Source organism: Lynx rufus, unplaced genomic scaffold, assembly GCF_022079265.1.
Source record: "Lynx rufus isolate CCGP_SWC_20201006 ecotype Redwood Valley unplaced genomic scaffold, mLynRuf1.p SCAF_2, whole genome shotgun sequence".
Lineage (NCBI taxonomy): Eukaryota > Metazoa > Chordata > Mammalia > Carnivora > Felidae > Lynx > Lynx rufus.
The window spans coordinates 190,926,633-190,946,151 of NW_025814834.1; the positions used below are offsets into that span (position 1 = coordinate 190,926,633).

The following is a 19,519-nucleotide window of genomic DNA, read 5'->3' on the forward strand; positions in this document are numbered from 1 at the left end:
CCAGCCCCATATCAGCTACTTCCAGCTGAATAACCTTGGGCAAGTCACTTCTCCTTTCTGAGCCTCAGTGTAAAATAGTGTAACAATATCTCCTCCAGGGTTGTTGGGAGAACTCAGTGGGATTCCACTGAGCAAACATTAATTAAGCCCCACAATGGGCCAGGCATGGCTTTAAGTGCTTTGTGGACCATCCAGTGGAGAGGGGGTGTAGCCTTTTTGTTTTTGTTTTGTTTTAAAGTTCATTTATTTATTTTGAGAGAGAAAGACAGCGTGCATGAGCAGGGAAATGGCAGAGAGAGAAGGAGAGAGAGAATCCCAAGCAGGCTCCTCGCTGACAGCGTGGAACCCGACTTGGGGCTCGATCCCACAAACCGTGAGATCATGACCTGAGCTGACACCAAGAGTCAGATGCTTAACTGACCGAGCCGCCCAGGCGCCCCAAGGTAGCATTTTGGACCCAGAGGCCGAGGCTCAGGGATGTGAAGAGGCCTGCCAAAGACCACCCAGAAGGCACCGGGTCCCCGGTCAGCTCTGCAGAAAAGTTTTCACTGCAGAAAGTTTTTCACTGTTATTTATAGGTGTTGGGGACAACTGAGACTTTTGAGCTAGGCTGGGCTGCAATCTGAGCTCTGCCACTGACCTAAGTTCAGCCCATGCCCTGTTCTGGGCCTCAGTTTCCCCATCAGTAGAATGAGGGGATGGGGTGAGACCGGTGATTTCCACACTCTATTGAGCTGCAAGAAAGGGAGGGGACAAAGAGGTGGGGCAGGCTGGGCCACCCGAGCTCCGTCCTTCTCCAGGACACCGCACCACCAGCTGGGCCAAACCCCTGGGTGTTCTCGCGAGCCTGTTCTAAGGCCACTGTTCTAGGGACCCGCGTAGATCCTAAGCCCTATCCCCAGACATCCTTGCAGACAGCCTCTGGGCCTGCACCCATCCCCTCTGCTTCCAAAGGCTCCCTGAGCTCAGCCACACACACCTTCCCCCAGGCCAGGCTTTGCATAAGCAGCTGAACTTTCCCTACAGGCAAAGTCCTAGGGCTTCAGGCCAGGTCTGGTCAGGCCTCGGCAGAGTTAGTGGGCAGCTCCAGAGGAGGCACTCAGGGGGCTGGGCCGAGGGGAGGGGAGGGCAGAGGGAAAAAGAGGCCAAGTGGATGGCATCCCCATGGCTCCCTGCCAGAATTTCCCCCCTTACCATCCTCCTTGGAGATCCACAAAGGTGTTTCTAAAATACCAATCTGCCCAGGGTACTCCTGTCTTCACTTCCTTCCTTCTCCTCCAGGAAGTCACTGCTCCTCAGCCTGACACCCTCAGCTCGTGTCCCAGCCGCTTCTCTGCATACCTCCTGCTCCCTCCAGGCTCCCACTCTCCTGACCTCTTGGAGGTCTTTGCAAATGCCATGGTCAGCCTCACCTCTGGGCTTTGCCCATGCTAGTCCCTCTGCCCAGAATGCTGTTCCATGCTCCTTTTGGCTTGGTTAACTACTACTCCTACTCATGTTGTAGGGCTTGACTTAAACCTCTTCCTCTGGGAGGCCTTCCTAGCCATGCCCAATTTAGGGCTGGGTTTGGCCCCTTTGTACTGGGCTCCTACAGGACTCTGCACTCCCCGGACAACCATCAGCTTCTGCCACATCTCCCCGGGGACCAAGGGAGGGTCTGATTCACTACTCTGTCCCCAGCACCTGGGACAGTGACGGGCCCCAAGCGATTGCCAGTGAAGGCTTCCCAAGTGAGAGAGCAAGTTCCCAGCGCAGAACTGGGGTGGAGGACAAGACCATGAACTTTGAGGCTCAGCTGGTTCTCATACTGGCTGCAGGACCATGAGGGCCAGTCAGGCATAATATGATGGGTAAGCCTTTGCTATTATTATCTCTCTTATTATTGAGAGCCACAGTAGGAGAGGGAGGCTGAGGCTCAGAGAGGAAGGTGACCGCTGGAGGCCACCCAGCAGGAAGGTGGCCTTCCCATCCCAACCCACATCCCCATGTACACTGAGAGCGCCACCGCGCCCCCCCCACCCCGCCCCCTCACACACACTGACTGCGGCCCTGAAGACCTGCTCACCCCAGAGTCCTTGCACGCTCAGGCTTAAACTCCCGCCCTCCCGGGTGCGCAGCATTTACTGGCTGTGTGACAAAGGCACATGCTTAACGTTTACGCTTCAGTGTCCTCTTCTGTGCAGTGGGGTAATGAAAATACCTACCCCCAGGGCTCTTGGAAGGATTAAATGAAGTGATATTTGGAAAACATGTGGCACAATACCTGAGATATCTCTTTTTTCTTTCTTTTCTTTTTTAAAGTTTGTTTTTATTTATTTTGAGAGAGACGGACATCGCTTCTCAGCCTTTTGGCTAAGATCAAGTGAGAGAGAGAGAGAGAGAGAGAGAGAGAGAGAACACTTGCGCCCGAGCTAGCAGGGGAGGGGCAGAGAGAGAGGGAGAGAGACAGAATCCCAAGCAGGCTCCGCACTATCAGCACCGAGGCTGACGCGGGGCTCGAACTCACGGACCGTGAGATGGTGACCTGAGCCAAAGTCGGAAGCTCAACCGACTGAGCGACCCAGGCGCCCCTTATTTATTTATTTTGAGAGAGAGTGAGCACGAGCAGGGGGAGAGGCAGAGAGAGGGGGAGAGAGAGAATTCCAAGCAGGCTCTGTGCTGTCAGCTCAGAGTCTGAGTCGCGGCTCGATCACACAACTGTGAGATCATGACCTGAGCTGAAATAAAAAGTCGGGAGCTTAACTGACTGAGCCACCAGGCGCCCCTCCCCAGTGCTCCCTTCACTGACAGGTGAACCCTGACTGTGGTTGACCCTGTCCCCACCCACCCCCAGCCCAATCTTGGCTAGAGCCTGAGCTGGTCCTCACTGCACTCTGGGTGCACAGGCCCAGAAGGAATGGATAGTGGAGACTGACCATCCCCCTAATCCTTCCATCCCACCCAGACTCTTCCGGCCTTCGAGCTCAGGAGGGAGGAGGCTGGGTGGCGCCCAGACTCAAGGATTTCACGCACGGGTAAAATTTCCCAAAAACACTTGGGGACTGGTTGTCAACTTTTTATTTTGCCAAGTAAGGACATTTGAAAAAAATTCCCAGCCCCATCATTTCATAAAAGAAAGGGCATAATCTCAGACTAAAACTCCTTTAAGTGGAATAAATTTAGCTTTATGAAAAAGTCACCACATTGTCCTTATTTCCTTCAATTTTGCCTGAGGCCACTGAGAACCGCATGGGTCTGCTGACATATCTGAGCGATATCCGGAGCTTGGGCCGGGGGCCACACGGGCGTGGGTTCGAATCCTGGCTCCCCCGTGGACAAGCTGTGTGATCTGGGGCAAGTTATTTCTCCTCTCTGAGCCTTAGTTTCCTATCTGCAAAATGGGAACAATAGTGTTTGCAAAGCACTAGCTCCTGGGAAGAAATCAGGCTTCCAGCCAGTGGCACCTCCCTGTCCTGCCACTGCCTATGGCTGTCCCCCACTGCCCACAGGGCAAAGTCTACCTCCATAGCCTGATGATCCAGGCTCCACCCTCAGGGCCGAGGACACAACAACAGACTCTGCAGATCCTGGGGCAGAAAGGGTAGAAGAAGAGCATTCCACCCCAGAGCCTTTGCTCTCGCTGTTGCCTCCACGTGGAATGCACTCAGGATAAAAATCGCTAAAGCTTCCAGTTCAGTGCCTGCGCACAGAGGACCTGGGGTCCTTATTCCAACCTCTCTCGAGTTGGCAAAACCGTTCTCATCCTTACAACCGCCTCAATGCCACCTTTATTCCCTTGGCTCAGCAAACATTTACAAATTACCAACCACACGCCAAGGCCTGTGCTCAACCCCCACCGGCCAGACCTCACAATCCTGGTGCAGAAGCGTCCAGAAGAACACACAGGGCTGGTTGAGCGAAGCCAGCGGAGCGGAGCTCTGGGGAAGGGCCCCCTGTTGAGCCTGGGGTGGGGGTGTGCGGGGAGTGACTCCAAGAAGAGGTGGTCCTCAAGCTGGGAGGCGAACAGGAGTTCTTGAGATGACGGATGGGCTAGGGGAGGGAGTTTCAGGGCGAGGGGAAAGCAGAGAGAGCATTAAACAGCATGTGCTGGAGACACAAGTTGCTTCTTACGTGGGTCACTAAGGATGCTTGAGGAAGGGGTTCCTGCCTTGGGCAGTGAGCGTACGAGCGTCACCGTCAGGGGAGACTGGGGAAGGGTAGGCTGGAGGGAGAGGCTGAGTTTGAGGTGCCCACCAGAAGAGAAGGCAAGGCGTCCACAGGAAGCTCAGGGCTGGAACTGCGGAGGGGCAGGCTGTCATCACAGAGGTGACTCCCAGTGACACAGGAGGGCATGAGCCCGCCCCTCCCTCCACAAAAACTCTGTACAGGGAGGAGGACACAGGGCAGAGCCCCGAGGAACCCCAACATTCTACAGGCAGAAGGAGAAGAGCCAGAGAGTCAAGGGAAGGGCGGGCTCCGCAAGGGAAGGCCCAACAGGCTTCGACCCTCAGGGGCGACGTGGCAGCGTCCCAGGGAACCACGTTGTGGGTGTGAATCCTCCCTCCACTACTTAGCAGCTATGTTGCCTTTAGGCCTTCATTCCCCCGTCTGTAAAATAGGGCTAATTTATTTTTTACAGAAAGGGGAATGAAGGGCAGAGGGGAGAGGGCCGACAAGCTTGGGCAGCCTTACTGCATCCCCAGGCTGTACCTCCCTCCCTCTGCCGGCCCGGCCCGGGTCACACTTCCGTCCCTCCTCTGTCTCTCCCGCCAGAGTTCCAGCGATCCCCAGAAGTCGGGAAATTAGACGAGTGAGTGAAATCAGGGGTGGAATGCAGAGGGAGGCATTCCTCGGTCCTGGAAGATTACAGTACAACACCCATCCACTGAGGAGGCCCGCATGTGCTGTGTCCTCGGGCAATCGGGTCTCTCCTCCTGGCCTCAGTTTCCCCATGTGTGAAAAGAAGCTAGCCGCAAGACAAAATGAGAAGCGGTGAGGGGAGAAAGGCCTATTTGTGCCCCAGGGAAGGACATCCCGCAGGGGTCTGGGTCCCCATTGGGCCCAGGGACCGGTCTCTCCGGAAGAGGGTGGCAGCCAGGCCTAGGAGGGCAGGAGCAGAGGCGCCCGGGATTGTGCTGACAAAGCTGTTCCTTCTCCCCTCCTTTGCTCCCTGCCCCCTCCCCTCCCAGGGGACAGCCTAGCCCAGCAAAAAATAAACCCAAAGACGGTGACCTGGACGGGCCTGAGGCTCCCAGGGAGGAGTGGCAGGGAAGGAAGGGTGGCAGAGAGGTAGCTTGTGACCACCTCCCCCTCCCACCAAAGCCAAAAGATACCGGATTGGACCCCTCTCCCCCCAGCCCCCAGAGCTGGGCTCCAGGGAGCAGTCTCTTTTCCATTCTCACACTGTTAGGGAGGGGTACCGCTTGCTTGCCGAGGATAATTAGCAGAGTAGATCTTGTCCAGCCAGGCTAGACATGGGTCCCCAAGCTTTAGAAAGAGCACCCCAGGGAATTCGCTCTGCCTCCTGGTTGTTGGGCAGTCCTTCCTGCTGTCTGACCTGCATCCCTTACGCTTCAGTGGGAACCCTGCTCCACTGATCTCCAGCAAGCTTTCCTCCCTCTCCCACCTGCCTGGCGTAGATGTCTGAGGAGTCAGGAGAAAGTACCCCCCAGATTTCCCTGCAGGGACTGGGGAGGGCCCCTAGGCCAGAGACCCCACTCCACCCACTCTTCCCCAAATCTCCAGGAAGTAAGAAAGAGGGAAGGAACTGCTGAGCTCCAGCTCTCTTTGCCTCCCTCCCTCAGGCGCTGCCCACAGATTCCCAGCCCAATTAGTCTGCTGCCTGGGGCTGCCCCTCCCATTCCCTCCTCACCCCCCACCAGGTGCCAACCCCCAGGGCACGAAGATCCTGCCCTAGGGAGAGAGTTGCCCAGAAAGCCTGGAGTCCTAGGGGCACTTCATGGGGGCCCCAGAGGTCTGACCAGCACCCTCTCCCCAGCCCCTTAGAGCCCCAGCTGGGGGCAGACAGCCTCCTGGGTGCCCTTCTTGGTGCTCCCAGTCCTCTGAGGGGCCCAGGGAGAAGGTGCTGGAGACTGCCCAGGTCCTCGCCTGGCAACACTCAGAGTCTATACGGTGGCTCTTCCGGCCCTCCAGAATCACTCTGCGCCTGATAGCCCTGAATGGTCCACTTTCCAGTTCAGCCCCATTTTACAGGGGAGGAGTGACGCTTTGGGATTGGGGTTGGCGTGGGGGTGGGTACCTTCCCAGCAGGTGTTGAGATCTCTGAATCACCTTTGGGATTCCCTGTCCCCATTCCCCAGGATGATACACTCAGGAGAGAGTGAGGTATCGCCCTCCTCTCCCAGCAGCCCCCCCACTGTCCCCCTGAGCACCATGGCTGTTCTTCCATCTCCCTGGGGCCAGGCTCGCTGCAGGGTTTGCTAACGAGGCCCACACCTCGGCCTGCCTGGCCAGACGGTGACCCTGTCGCATACACGCTCCTCCCCCCACACCACACAGACATGCTCACACTTACCCCCCAGACCTCTCCGCCAGTCCCTGGGAGAGGAAGCAGGAAAGGCCTGTGGCCAGACAGTCTCAGCAGACTTCTCCCTGGGCCCCAGTCCTAGGTCTGTCTCCCTGTGCCCCACCCCGCCCCCAGGCCTGGTGGAGAGCGTCCTAAGGATCCAAGTTGGAGTCCTGGCACCACCCTTCACTAGTTACGTGACCTGGTACAAGGTAGCATATAGGTGGGTGGCACCCTCTCACCGGCCTCACTTTGCTCAGATGTGAACGCGGTTACATGAGGGACCACAAGGAAGGGGCTCAGGCTGGGGCCCTCAGGACCCCCTCGGAGAGCTCACACTCTGCCCCCTACTGGGCCAGCACCCGGTCGGACCCTCCCCAGGCAGAACAGTGAAAATGACAACAACACAATACGTCGGTGCCCTTGCCGGTGGCTGCGGCCCATGCAGGGCACAGAGCAGGTGCTTTAACCCACTTGGCCTTGACTATCCCAGAGGCTGGAATGGTCATTCCCAGCTTTCAGATGATAAAAATTGAAGCTCAGAGAGGCGAAGTAACTTGCCCAAGGGCACATAACCGCTAAGGGTAGAACCAGAAGTGCACCCAAATCTGTCCGGCTCAGACCCCATGCTCTTAACCCTCGGTGGGGCAGCCACTGGAGACAGGACACGTCGCCCCTTTCTCCACCCCAGCCCCACGACTCCCACACTGGGGGTGTTAGAGAGGGGCTGCCCCCAGAGTTCCCGCTGGGCCCCTTGGCCCATAGGAGGGTCAGTCCTGCGCAACGGCCCCCGTGCGTGTGGTGCGGGGAGGAAGGGTGATGAGCCGCTTCGAGTCGGGGAAGCTCCCTGCGTGGCCTCCTTTGGAGCAGGGGCAAGGCCTTGGCCACAGACTCTGCAGAGCTTTCCTCTCTCCTGCTCCCCAGACGGTTCGAGCTCCCTTGACTGGCTCAGAGAAACTTCAATTAATCACCCACTCAAAGTGCTGCCATCAGCCCAAGAATAATCACCTCTTGAAACACTCCTGGCTCCAACGTTCAAGAATCTAGGCTTCCACGGCAATACGGACTGAAGTTAGTCATTCAGCACGGCTTCCTCAACGGCAGGAACGAATGTACTACGGGGTTGGGGTGGGGTAGCAGTGAGGAATCTAACCTGCTCCGGTGACCCCCAAAGGAGAGTTAGGGCAGGAGGGTGCAAAGGGACCTAAGGGGGAGGGTGGGGAATAGAAGGGATAGAAAGCTGGCAGGATGGTCTCTCCATTCGCCCCCTCCTCACAAAGACCAGACAAAAGAATTAACTTAAAAACAGCAGCACAAAAAAATTGGGGTCACGCTCCAAGGCTGTCCCCAGCATCAGGCCAAGTTCTTGGAGCATCAGCCCAGGGAGGGTGAGGAACACTGTCATCTCAAGTCCTGACCTGGGAGGCAGAAGGCCTGGGCTCCTGGCACAGTCATACCACCGATCTGCCCCTTTCCGTGCCTTGGTGTACCCAGCAGTACACTGCAGGCCTGGGCAGAAGGGCCTCAGAGGGCCCTTTGGGGGAAGCAAAGGCCAGCAAAATTCTAGGAGGCCACCCACGCTGCTCCCACTCGGGCCTGAGGCCGCCCTCCCAGACAAACGCAGAAATACACACAGACCTGTAAGGGCAGCCCCGCAGGTATGGACAGGCGGGGGGGCAGAAAACTCGGGAGTGGGGTCAACTCTGCTCTGTGCTACAGGTCTGGGCTGGGGCCGCAGGCCCAGGTGTGTGTCTGCGAAGCGAGTGCAGAGTGGACACAGCTGTGCATTAGGTTTCCTTTCACTGGATGCCTGCTGCAGGTGCGTGTGTGACATCCACGGCCGTGTGTGTCCAAGTTGTAGTGAGCGTGTGCATGAGGCAGGCCGCTGAGCGTGCCGCGGGGACGTGTGTGCAAAGCCGTGAACAGCAGAAGTATGACTACCTTGGGTGAGGCTGGGCAGTTTCCACCCAATCCCACAAACCCTTGTCACTGCCCACCCCCTGCTGCCTGTGTGCTGGGTGCTGGGGCCAGAGAAACCACTGACACAGGACTACCGCGCCTGAGGCTGGGCCTGGGGCTGGGCTGCTGGCCGAAGCCGAGTCGCAGGAGAAAGACAGCTCTGAGTCCGACCTAGCTCTGAGCAGGCTCCTCAGTGACCTCTCTTGAGCCTCAGTCTCCCCATCTGTCAAAGGAGGAGGAGAACAGTACCCTCCTCAAGGACGTGGTCTACGGAGAGCACTTAGCACGGTGCCCGGCCACATAACCGATGCTCCACGCGTGATGAGAAACTTCAGTTCAAATTCCAAGGGCCAACCCAGGCGGCTGCAGGGAGCAGGGGGTGGTCCTGGACAGGAAGTCAGGAGTCTTTGCGTCTGGTTCTGCATTTGCTTCTCATTCACTGTTTGACTCGGGAGCCTTAGTTTTCTCATAAGCAAAATGGGCTGTCAAAATGTGAGGACCCACCTAGTGGGGATGCCTGAGGGCTCTGGGCCCCCTCTGCTGGACTTATTTCCAACCCAGGCGGTGATCTTTCTCAGATGGTCAGGATGGGAGCTTGGAGGACTCCCGGATTAGGAGTCTAGGGCCCCAGGAGCGGCGGCCACCTCCTCCCCTCGCCATTCCCACAGCTTCTGACCCCAGGGACAAGGCTGAGGAGGATGTTTACAGAGTGTAAGCCTTCACATAGAGAAAGTGCTGGGCAGCTGGGGGCTGGAAGCAGCCAGCCTCACAGTGGCGCGGGGAAGATGGGAAGTGATGGGGCCTTGCCCTGTATCAGCCCCTTCCAGCGCTCTGGCTTCAAAAGGGAGGCTGGGGTGGCCTTTGAGAGAATGCAGCAAGGAGGTGAGGTGTTTCTCAAAATTCAGAGAGCAGGGTCTATAAAGGGTTGAGGGCTTAAGTCAAAGGCTGGGGATGCAGAGGAGGGACTGGCTGAGAGGACTGGGAGCCTAAAGAGAGGTGAGAGAGCTCAGAGATGGGCCTACAATCCCTTAGGCTGGACCTCAGTAAGGAGAAGACCGGAGTCAGCGGTTCCCACTTCCCAGAGGCCACAGCTGCACTGGCAGGAGAGGAAAAATCGGGGCTTGTCTTCTGGGTAATCTCCCACACCTCGGTGCCAGAAAAGGTGCGGGGCCCAGGAGGACCTCGCTGGCAGGTGTGAGGGCGGTGTCGCCTGGGGTGAACAGACCCAGCTCACCCCAATTCCCTCCTCTGAGCCCTCCTCTTCCAGGCTTTTCTGCCAGGGCCCTCCTACTTGGGCCTGAGCCTCTGGGAAGGGGGTGCTTGCTAACTGTGCACATTGGAACCCCTACGCTTGAGCTGCCTCTGAGCGCCATTGTGGAGTGGGGAAAGGATTTGACCAACAGTACAGCGAGAGAGCTAGAAGTCCAACAGCAGGAAGCGCTTCCTGGCAAGAACAGCCAAGACCCTACAGTGAGTAGCTGAGAAACCCCACACCTGGAGCGCCTCGAGAATGGGAGAGGCCTCCTGTGTGGGCCCCCCCCCTCCACCAGCCCCAATAGTAACATCCATCTTTTACACTCAGACCCTTCCAGCTCACCAAGCTCTTTCCCACCTATTACCTTATCCAAGAGGGAGGTCCACAAGGTTGGGGTTTCTAACCACTTTGATGGCCGAGACATCTAAAAGCTCAGAGAGGCCCAGCCATCAACCCAAGATCACACAGCACACAAGAGGTGGGGCTCCCAACCCCTCACTTCCTTTGATCTCTAAGTCAGATGACCAGTTCCCTGAGAACTCCTAAATGTCTGGATGTTTTCACACTGCATTTCCTTCCTCAGAGCTCCTGAGATGCCTCATCCCTGGGCTCCCGGGCACAAGTGGTCAGAACAAGCGTGCCCCTGGCCAGGGCATTCCTGGCATCCGGAAAGGGCAGGATGTGGGGCAAAGGTGCCAGCGGATTTAGCTCCTGGAGAGGAAGGAGAGGCCCTTACAGAGGACGCGAAGACAGTGGCTAGCCAGGTGACATGAGGCTGGTCCTTCACCTCCAGTGACCCCCGTGGAGACCGAGAGGCCAGGCCTCGGGACTAAAGACCCCCACCCCAGAGGTCAGCTGGCTTCCCCAGGCCCAGCCATGCCTTGGACAAGTCATCTCCCAAGAGGAGCCCACGGAAGGCACAGCGCTCTCTGCGTCTCAGCCTCCTTGGGCACCCCAGGCTGCAATGCAAGCAGTACAACCACCCTTAATTAGCAGTCCCCCTGCTCCTCTCACCTGACTCCACTGTCCCTTGTACTGTCATCACTCCAGCAGTCCTCTCTGCCGCAAAAAATATTCAGCTTGGACCCTCCCAATGGACACGGGGCGGGGGGGGGGGGGGGTTGAACTACTCCTAACAGCTGACCATGACCCTAAACCTGACCTCATGTCCTGACAAACTCCACTCTGCCCCGGGGCCTAGCCCAGCGGGGGTCTCTGCACAAAGTCAAGGCTACACCCCCACCCCCATCCCCACCCCTGCCCCCAAGCATACTGGCTGAGAGAGTTCTTTTCCTCCACCTTCCCTGTGGCCAGGGGGCTCTTTTGCTAGCATTTTCCTCCCCTGCACCTCTGAAATTCTGTGGGCCCAGTTAGGATGGGGCAGAGGCAGGCAGGAAGACAGACCAAAAGACAGGAAGAAAAAGACAAGTAGAAGAGTGAGGCAGGTGGACAGGCAGGCACACAGAGGGACGGAAACAGACAAGCAGAGGGACGGCTGGACAGTCAGGGGGAGAGATGAATAGATGGGCCAACCACACACAGGTGGAAATTCCGGCACAGGGCCAGCCAGACAAGGCAGAAAGACCGTCTGACAGTCAGGTGGGTAGGCAAGGGGACCACCCAGGAGACCCCAAGACCAGAGAGCCCTCTCTGAGAGCAGCAATAAGGAATTAATATCGGTACATTTTCCAGGGACCGGAGGTCTTTCTCGGGCACCTCCGGGCGTCCCAGCGCCAGGCCCGGCCCTTCAACTGATATCTGCGGGGCCTCTCATGTTCCCGGCTGGGCCAGGCCGTCCCCCAAGACTGAGCTCTAAGCTGCCAAAATTCACTCTTTACATCCAAGAGGGGTCAGTGTTTTTGAAAGTTGTAGGAGCTCGGCAAGGGGGAGGAGGGGGCCCGCAGCGTCAGTGTTTCCAAACCTACCCCTCTCCTCTTTCTTTTTCCCCAGGGTGCCCAGCGCCAGGCCTGGTGCAGCAGCCAGCGAGCTGGGCAAGCTAGCAGGGCCGCCCGCTGCTGCCACTGGGGAGTTGACGGTGGAGGGGAGGCTGGGTGAAGACAGACATACAGCACACACGAGTGTCAGGGCTCAGGTGGTTCACGGGGACCCCCAAACACCTACAATGGGGGGCCAGCCCCAGAATGGAGTGGAGGCCATTCCTGGACAGGGTCATCTCCAAGGGGAGCCCGGGGGGAAGCCCACTCTGCCAACAAAGTTGGGGAGATGGTGACAGAAAGTGTGTGGGGGCCAATGAGTCCCTTTTGTGTCTGGGGCACAAGGAGACAGGCAGGGAAGAGGAAAGGGGACCCCGCTGTAGTGGCTCCGGAATGCAGAGAGGATGGGGGACCAGAAGCTGGATGTGGGGAGTACCTGGGACAGAGGAGCAGGGGTTGGAGATCAGGGTGAAAATAAAGAGTTGCGGTGGGGAGGTCAGAAGCGAGGTCAAGCGGGGATCAGGACCTGGGGATCAGGGTTAAGGTCAGACCGGGGGATCAGAAATCGGGCTCAGGCTTGGGGGTAGAGAGGAGGGTCGGTCGTGGGAACTTGGGGCGGGGGGGTGCGGGGGGCGGAGTCATGGCGGCCGACCATCCCCGGGGAGCCCCGGGCTCGGGCAGGGGCCGCGCGGGGGTCGACACACGGGGGCGCGGCAACGGGCGCAGGGTCGCAAACTCACATGAAGACGTGGTAGACGAAGGCCCAGCCGCGGGGTCGCTCCAGCACGTTGTAGACCCAGTTCTGCAGGCGGCGGTAGCGCTTGTGCGCGGCCGAGGAGCGCTGGCCGCAGGCGGAGCCCGAGCCCGAGCCCGGCCCAGGGAGGGGCGCGCCCGGCGGCAGGGGGCTGCCCAGAAGGCCGAGGCGGCGCGGGGAGCCGCCCCCGCCCGCCTCGCCCCGCTCGCTCTGCACCGCGGTGAGCGCCACCAGCTCGGCTCGGGGGGCGTCCCCGGGCGGGGGGGCCAGGCCGAGGCGGCGCGGGGGGGCCTCGGCCATGGGCGGCGCCGGGCAGAGGGGGGGCCGGGGCCCGGCTAAGGTCCGGGGCGGGCGCGCGCGGGGCGCTCAGCGGCGCATGGCTCGGACCCGGGCCCGGCGGGGCAGCCCGGGGCCGGCGCGGGGCGGCGGGGGCTAGGGGCCGGGCCGGGGAGGCGCGGGGGCCGGGGGCGGGCGCGCGGAGCCTGGGGGCCGCCGGAGCCCGCACTGACCGCCCGCTTCCCCGGCGACTGGGGCGGCTCTTTCCGACTCCAACTCTCTTATTACGCGCTCCATGCCGCTCGCCTTTCCACCTGCCTCAGGCGCGCCGCTCACATGTCATCCTCCCCCGCCCCGCCCCTCCCCCGCCACCCCCGCCCGCCCCGCGGCCGCCTTCCCAAATCGGGAGGGAGCGAGCGGGCGGGCGCGGCGAGGCGGAGGGGGGGCGCGCGGAGCGAGCGGCGGGGCCGGGCGCGCCGGCCGCGCGGGCCGCCGAGTCGGTGCCGGGACCCGACCGCGTGGCGGCGGCCCCCGGGGGGCTGTGGCCGCGTGCAAGTGGCGTGCACCGCCGCGAGGGGCTGCCGGGCCCCGAAGGCCGGGCTGGGGTGGGACGCCCGGTGTGTGGCTGCGAAAAGTGGGGCGTGGAGTGTGGAGTTGCGGCCGCGGCCGTGGACGGGGCTCGGCGTCCCGTGGAGTTCGGGTGCGAGTGGATGCAGAAGTGCGTGCTCCGTGTGTGCAGAGCGGGCGGCTGCGGGTGCGCGCGGTGATGGGATGGAGTGCGTGCAGGTGTGGGGCGTGGGCACGATGGGGAGGGGTGTGAAGAGGAGTGTGCACGGTCCAGGCCCCGCTAGGTGGTGGCGGTGGAAGCGATGAGGTGTGCCCCGTCGGGTCGTGCCCTTAGTCCGCTGGGCGGCGTGTGTAGAATGTGCCGGTGCCGCGTGTGGCTCGGCGAGCAGCTCCTACCTGAAAGGCCTGCTGTCCCAGCGCTGCCGAGCTGGGTCACAGTGTGTTGCACAGTGGACCCCGGGTGTGTCTGTTCTTCCTCCCACCCCCAGCCCCACCCCCACGTCTTTCGTGTGGGGGAAAGAGCCTGCTGGCTGGCCACCCTGCCCTACGAAGAGTCTCCTCTGATGGAGGGGCCTGCTCCCAGCCAACCCAGCCTGAACCGCTACCTGGCCTCCCTCCCAGGTCAAGGCACGTGGGTGATGGGAGGTGAGCTCTGAACTAGCGCTGCGGGCCGGACAACTTTCTCCCCAGAGGCCCACAGAATCCCACCCCCAAACGGGAGACTCTTTTCCCACGAACTCCCTCTCCAGCTGGAAAGTTCTTGGTGCCTGACCTCCTCTAGCAGTAGGGGGCAGCCCTTTCGTTCCCTTTAGCCCTCTGGGCCCTGCGCGGAGTGGTAATTTGGGTTTCCCGGTCCTCCTTCCCTCTTCCCCTGACGGAAGCCTGGGCCCCACCAGCCGCTCCCTCCTCCGGCCCTGCCCCAGGGTGAAGGCTTCCGCAGCAAACTCTTCTCGTTCCTCCGGGAGGATCTCGGGGGACCGAGCGGAGCGGGAGGGGCGGGGCAGGGGGCGGGAAGGCGAGCTCGATTCTCAGCTGTCAGCAAAGGCAGCATTGATCTGCTGAGCGCCTGTGGGGGAGGGAGAGAGGCAGATCTGCAGGCGGCGGGGAGGGGGCTGCTGGGACCTGGGGGGTCCCCGAGCCCAGCTTGGCAGCTGGCCCACACCCGTGCCCGGCTAGTGACCCTTTTCCCTCTGCATAACACGGGATGCCTTCTGGGGTCTGACCTGAATCTTTCTTGCTGCTCCTTGAAGCTGCAGGTGTGCCCAGGGCCAGAGCCTGGTGCCTCTGGGCAGGTTATGCCCCAACCTCGCTGGTAGCTGGTGAAGGTTTCTGGACCCCAGGGCCCAGCTACAGATGCACCGCATCCTTCCTGTCTCCCTGTGGGATGAAGCTAGCACCCCCTAGAGATGCGGCACCGCTCTCCGGTACTCTATGGGACTGTCTGGGCTTCCACAATCAGGGAGGGGTCCTGTAGGGTAGGACTAAGAAGATCTGAGGACTTGAATGGTAGGTGGAAAGAAAAGCAGTTGTTAAAGGATCTGGGTTGTTCTGGAGATCTTTTTGAGGCCGTTCTGTGGCAGAAACGCCACTTGAACCCAGGTTGCCCTTACCAATACCCAGAATATCTGAACCTGGGTCTGTTCTTGGAAATCTGATCTTTAAGCTTAGCGTCACCTCTGGACCCCACGGTTCTCTTCCCATCTGAGATGCTGAACAAGTCGCTTCCTCTCTTTGTGAGGAGCCCTCACTGCCAGGAGAGGGCCCCTCATCACCTTTGCCAACTCCAGCTCCAGACAACCTCCTCACTGGCAGCAGGAAAAGGAAAGAGACCATGGCTGCCAGAGGGATGGAAGTTAGATCTCAGGAAGGACTTTCATAGGACACAGACTTTGCCTGTTTCTCCTGCAGGGGTGTGTGTAACGAACGGAGGGACAGGCCCACTCCTTTTTAAAGTGGAAAGACGTGGACTCTTCTTAAGGGGTGAGGGGAATGGAGAAGATGGTCTAGGAGGCCATAAGCGGTTTATTTGGTGTGTGTGTGTGTGTGTGTGTGTGTGTGTGTGTGTGTGTGTGTGCGCGCGCGCACGCGCATAAGGACTGGAAGAGGCAGAGGAGAAAGTCCGGTTCCGAGAGGACAGGTGGCCACTTTGAGGGTCACCCGGTGGCCTTCCTGCCCCCATCCGGATTCCGAGGACATGACTGGGAGGATGGACTTTCCTCACCACAGCCTTTAGTGACTAAGACACTTTTCTGAGCAAACAGCTGTCTCAAGCTCTCTCAGTCCGCCTCCCTGCTGCAGGGGTGGGGGTGGGGGGGGCGCTGTGGCTTCCCACCCTCCTCCTTCTCTTCCTCTCTCCCACCTGTTCCCTGCACCCCATCCTCAGCAGCTTCTTTCCCACCCCCCAGCCCCTGCACCTCTCCCTGGTAACACTGCCTAACACTACCAGAATGTCTCCACTCTGCCCAGACCCACCTGGGCAGGTCCCTTCCCCACTATGGGCCTCAGTTTTTCCATCTGTACCAGAAGAAGGGGGCAGGACTCCAGGATCTCCTGTAGTTCATCACTGTCACCATCATCCATCAATGGAGCAAGTATTGATTGAGAGGAAGGGTGGGGAGGGAGAGCTCCCATTTGCAGGGCACCAGCTGTGTGCCAGGTCCTGCCCCATCTGAGACAGAGAGCAGCCATTTGCATGTGTGGAAGCTGAGGCTCAGAGAGATACAGGAACGCACTGAAGGATACACAGCCCGTGGGTGACCCCAGAACTGTCTGTGAGCTGTCCTCCCTGCTGGCTGGCACCTGCCTACGGTGCACTGGGATCCTGGGACCAGTGCTGTAGGCTGAGGGGAACTGTAGATGGCCTGATCCTTGTTCTCCGTGGCTCACCCCTGCCAGGGGTGGAGGCTCCCGGGTCTGTGAGGGTTCGGGTCTAAAAGTGTCTGGGACCTCTGTCCCGGGGCCAGGCTCAAGCCTGTCATTGACTATAACAGCCCACCGGTGTGATCTCAGGTCAACCAAAGGTGCAGAGTCTTTTCTTGGAGTGGGAAGCGGGGTTTTAAGTCTGTGGTTTTCAGATTTTACTAACAGTGGAATCCTCCTTATAGACAGAATCGTAAAGTAGCACCCCAACATGTGAGAAGTATTCAAGCACAGGTGTTCTGCTTGGGTTGGGGTGAGGGGGGGGTCGAGGTTCCACCCACCCGACTTCCTCCTCTTCCCTCTCCCCCCGGGTTTTCTTACAGCTCTTGGGGCTGCTAGAGGTCAGACAAGGGAAAAGTCTCCACTGGCAATGTCTCCACAAGGGGACAGGGGCTTGGGGGACTCGGAGAGGTGCGGAGAAGTGCAGCTAATGACGCCTGCAGACCCCGTTAATGAGGTCCGGGCTAAATGCTAGGCCTTATCCAGGGTGATCCGCCGGCATTGTCTTATTTCGGCACCCCAACCCAAAACCCTGTGATGCAATGCTGCTTACACCCCCATTTTACAGACAAGAAGACCGAGGGTCAGCGAAGAGACTCATCTAATCTTGCTCTCTACCCCTGTGTTGTAGGGTGTGTGTGTATGTGTAGGTGGGGGGTAGGGATGGAGAAGTTATAGAGCAGAGGGGAGGAAGGGCAAGCTTGGCAAGGGGGACACCAGGGGCCTTGAATGCTAAGCTGGAGGGTGCAGTTTGGCCTGATAGGAAAGAGTCTGGCCACAGCCTTAGCCTGGCCATGCTGCAGAGGCTGGGGCTCCATAGGACAGGGCTCAGGAGGGGTGGAGTTGGAGGGATCGGCACCCAAGGAGGCTGGCAGTGCCAGGGGCAGAAAGAGCACTGAACTACAGGTCATGGCTGGGCTTCCTGCCTCTACCTCTGGATTAGCTGGTAACCTTGGGCAAGCCACTCCACCTCTACCCCACCTTGCCCAGCCATCAGGAAGACTGAATGCATGGGAGAGGGGACATGGTGTGAGAAGCTCCTAGTCTTAGCAGCTCTTCTCAATCTGGGAAGGCTTCCTAGGAGCAGGGGCTTGGCGTGCAGGGTGGGGTGCACACGGGGTAATGGCATCACTTGCATCATTCACTCCCAGGGCTCCACTCCACTGCGAGCAGGAGGAAGAAGTATAAAGATCAGGCCTGCTTCTGTTTCATAGTGAGGCCAGAGAGAACAAGAGACTTAGGCCCCTTGGCAGGTGGGAGGTACCGGAGGGAACAGAGGAGTTTCTATCCCCCCAGATCTCCGTGTGCCCCTGAGCTTTCCCCAGCCCAGCCCACGCAGGCCTTCAGAGCCAGTCAGTTCAGAGACACAGGAAGTAGGGAGGGAACGGTGTTGCTGAGCTCAGCGAAAGTGAACCCCCATTGATCCTCAGGGCTGGAGGGGGGCCCACAAAGAGGAGACACTGAAGGAGAGGGGGTGTGGAGTTGAAAGTCAAAACCATCCCTTCTTTTGTGGCTCCTCCTCTGGCTTCGAGATTCTTCCTCCTTGACCCCCAACTCCTGGAAGACCATGCAGAAGGCTCCACTACTACTGCAGGTGTGCTGGTAGGCTCCGTGTTCTCAATGAGATCCGCTGGGACTTGTGGACTCGGTTGCAAAACGAAGAGGAAGGACGTTTCTGAGTTGCTGAGGGTGCATTGGAAGAAAGCTTCCCTGCTCCCCTGGTGGGAGAAGCTTCGATGCAGGATCAGGGAAGGAGATGATGTTAGCAGAAGGGACTGCAGACTGAGTAGCAGAAAAGGGGGTCCAGAAAAGGGATAAGACTTGGTGAAGGAGATAGGGGTCCAAGGAGGATAATGGGGGCTCAGAAGGGAGGCTGGGGGCTCAATGACAGGGGTCGAGGCCTAGAGAGTAGGACTTCCAGGTCGAACTTGATTGAACATGTATTAAAGTCCCTCTTCCTTAAAAGATATATACAAGATAAATTCTGGACGACTTATAAAAATATATCCAAACTCAAAAGCAAGAATGAGAAGTCTCTAAGGGCCAGAAGTGAGAGGGCATTCTGGTGAATAGTAGAGGCTATACCTCTGAGGAGGCATTCAGCAGGACAGAAGGTATAGTTGCAAACCCCACAAGTGGCAGGGGCTGCCGTAGGCTCCCTGCCTAATGCTGGGTCTGGGCAAGTGCTGCCTGCCATAAACAGGACTAATAGATCTCTGCCTCCTAGCCTCCTGGTCTTGGCTCTGGGCAGAAAAGTCCCAAGCCAAGACACTAATATAAGAACTAGTTTGGGGCTGTGCACATCCACATGGTTTGGGCAAATACAGCTGAGAAATCAGCTCTTTGGGTGGCTTCTATATTTCCAGGTATGGTCAGGAAAATGTGCTGAAAAGAACTATCTCAAGGATAAACTTCACAACATGTAAGAAAAAGTACAGTATCTCGAGAGACATCTCTCTCATGGGAGACTTCATACTGAAAGACCTAGAGATAACGGAGCAATCTGAAAGGAAGTGTAATATAGTTAAAATCCTCAAGAAGATAAAAGAAGGAATAGCATCTATAAAACAAGAACAGAAAGATGTCAAACCATGTAGCAGATATGAACAGAACTATCTAGAAATTTTAGAAATGAAAACTAAAGTCACTGACATTAAAAAAAAAAAAAGTCAATACGTGGGTTAGTAGAGTGAATGCAGCTGAAGAGAGAATTAGTGAATTAGAAACTAGAACCAAGGAAATCCTCCAGAACAAAGCACAGTATGATAAGGAGATTAAAAACATGAAAGAGGCACTGAAGATTGAAGAAGAAACCCCAGCATGTTTTATCTCCAGAAAAAGATACTGGAAAGAGTGACTAAGATCTTTCCAGAAATAAGACATGAGTTTCTAGATCGAAAAGACTCCGACTGCCTAGTAAGATATCTTTAAAAACAAAACAAAACAACATCTAGACACCTTTTAGCTAAAGTGTAGAATATCAAGAATAAAAAGGAAATTCTAAAAGCCACCAGAGAGAAAAGATAGCTTATCTACAAAGGTCCAATAATTGAACTGACAGTAAGCGTCTCATCAGCAACAACAGATGCCAAAAGACAATGGAGTAGTATCTTCAGAGTGCTGAGCGCAAATAATTGTGAAGTTAGAATGCCATCCGTCGCCAAACAAAGGGCAAGATAAAGACATTTGACACATGCGAGATCTTAGAAAGCTTCTGTCTCAGAATTTCACTTGAAAGAGAGAGGCACAGGGGCTTGGGGGAGAGTTTGGGAGCTGGAGAGGTGAGGGGGCTCCAGGCTGCCGAGGGGGGCTGGCTACTTTGGACTGCTCCTCAGCACCAGCCAGAGGAA

At 58.0% G+C, this 19,519-nt stretch overlaps 1 protein-coding gene across 2 annotated transcripts in view; it reads right to left on the reverse strand.

Annotated features, from left to right (window-relative positions):
- The window catches only part of KCNQ4 (potassium voltage-gated channel subfamily Q member 4), a 51,609-nt gene extending 38,902 nt beyond the window's left edge, over positions 1 to 12,707 (reverse strand). For both annotated transcript variants that reach the window (XM_047084907.1, XM_047084906.1), the window contains exon 1: positions 12,394 to 12,707. In XM_047084907.1, coding sequence (XP_046940863.1) covers positions 12,394 to 12,707 — 314 coding nt within the window. The remainder of the gene's footprint in view (positions 1 to 12,393) is intronic.
- Between the last annotated feature and the right edge of the window lie 6,812 nt (positions 12,708 to 19,519).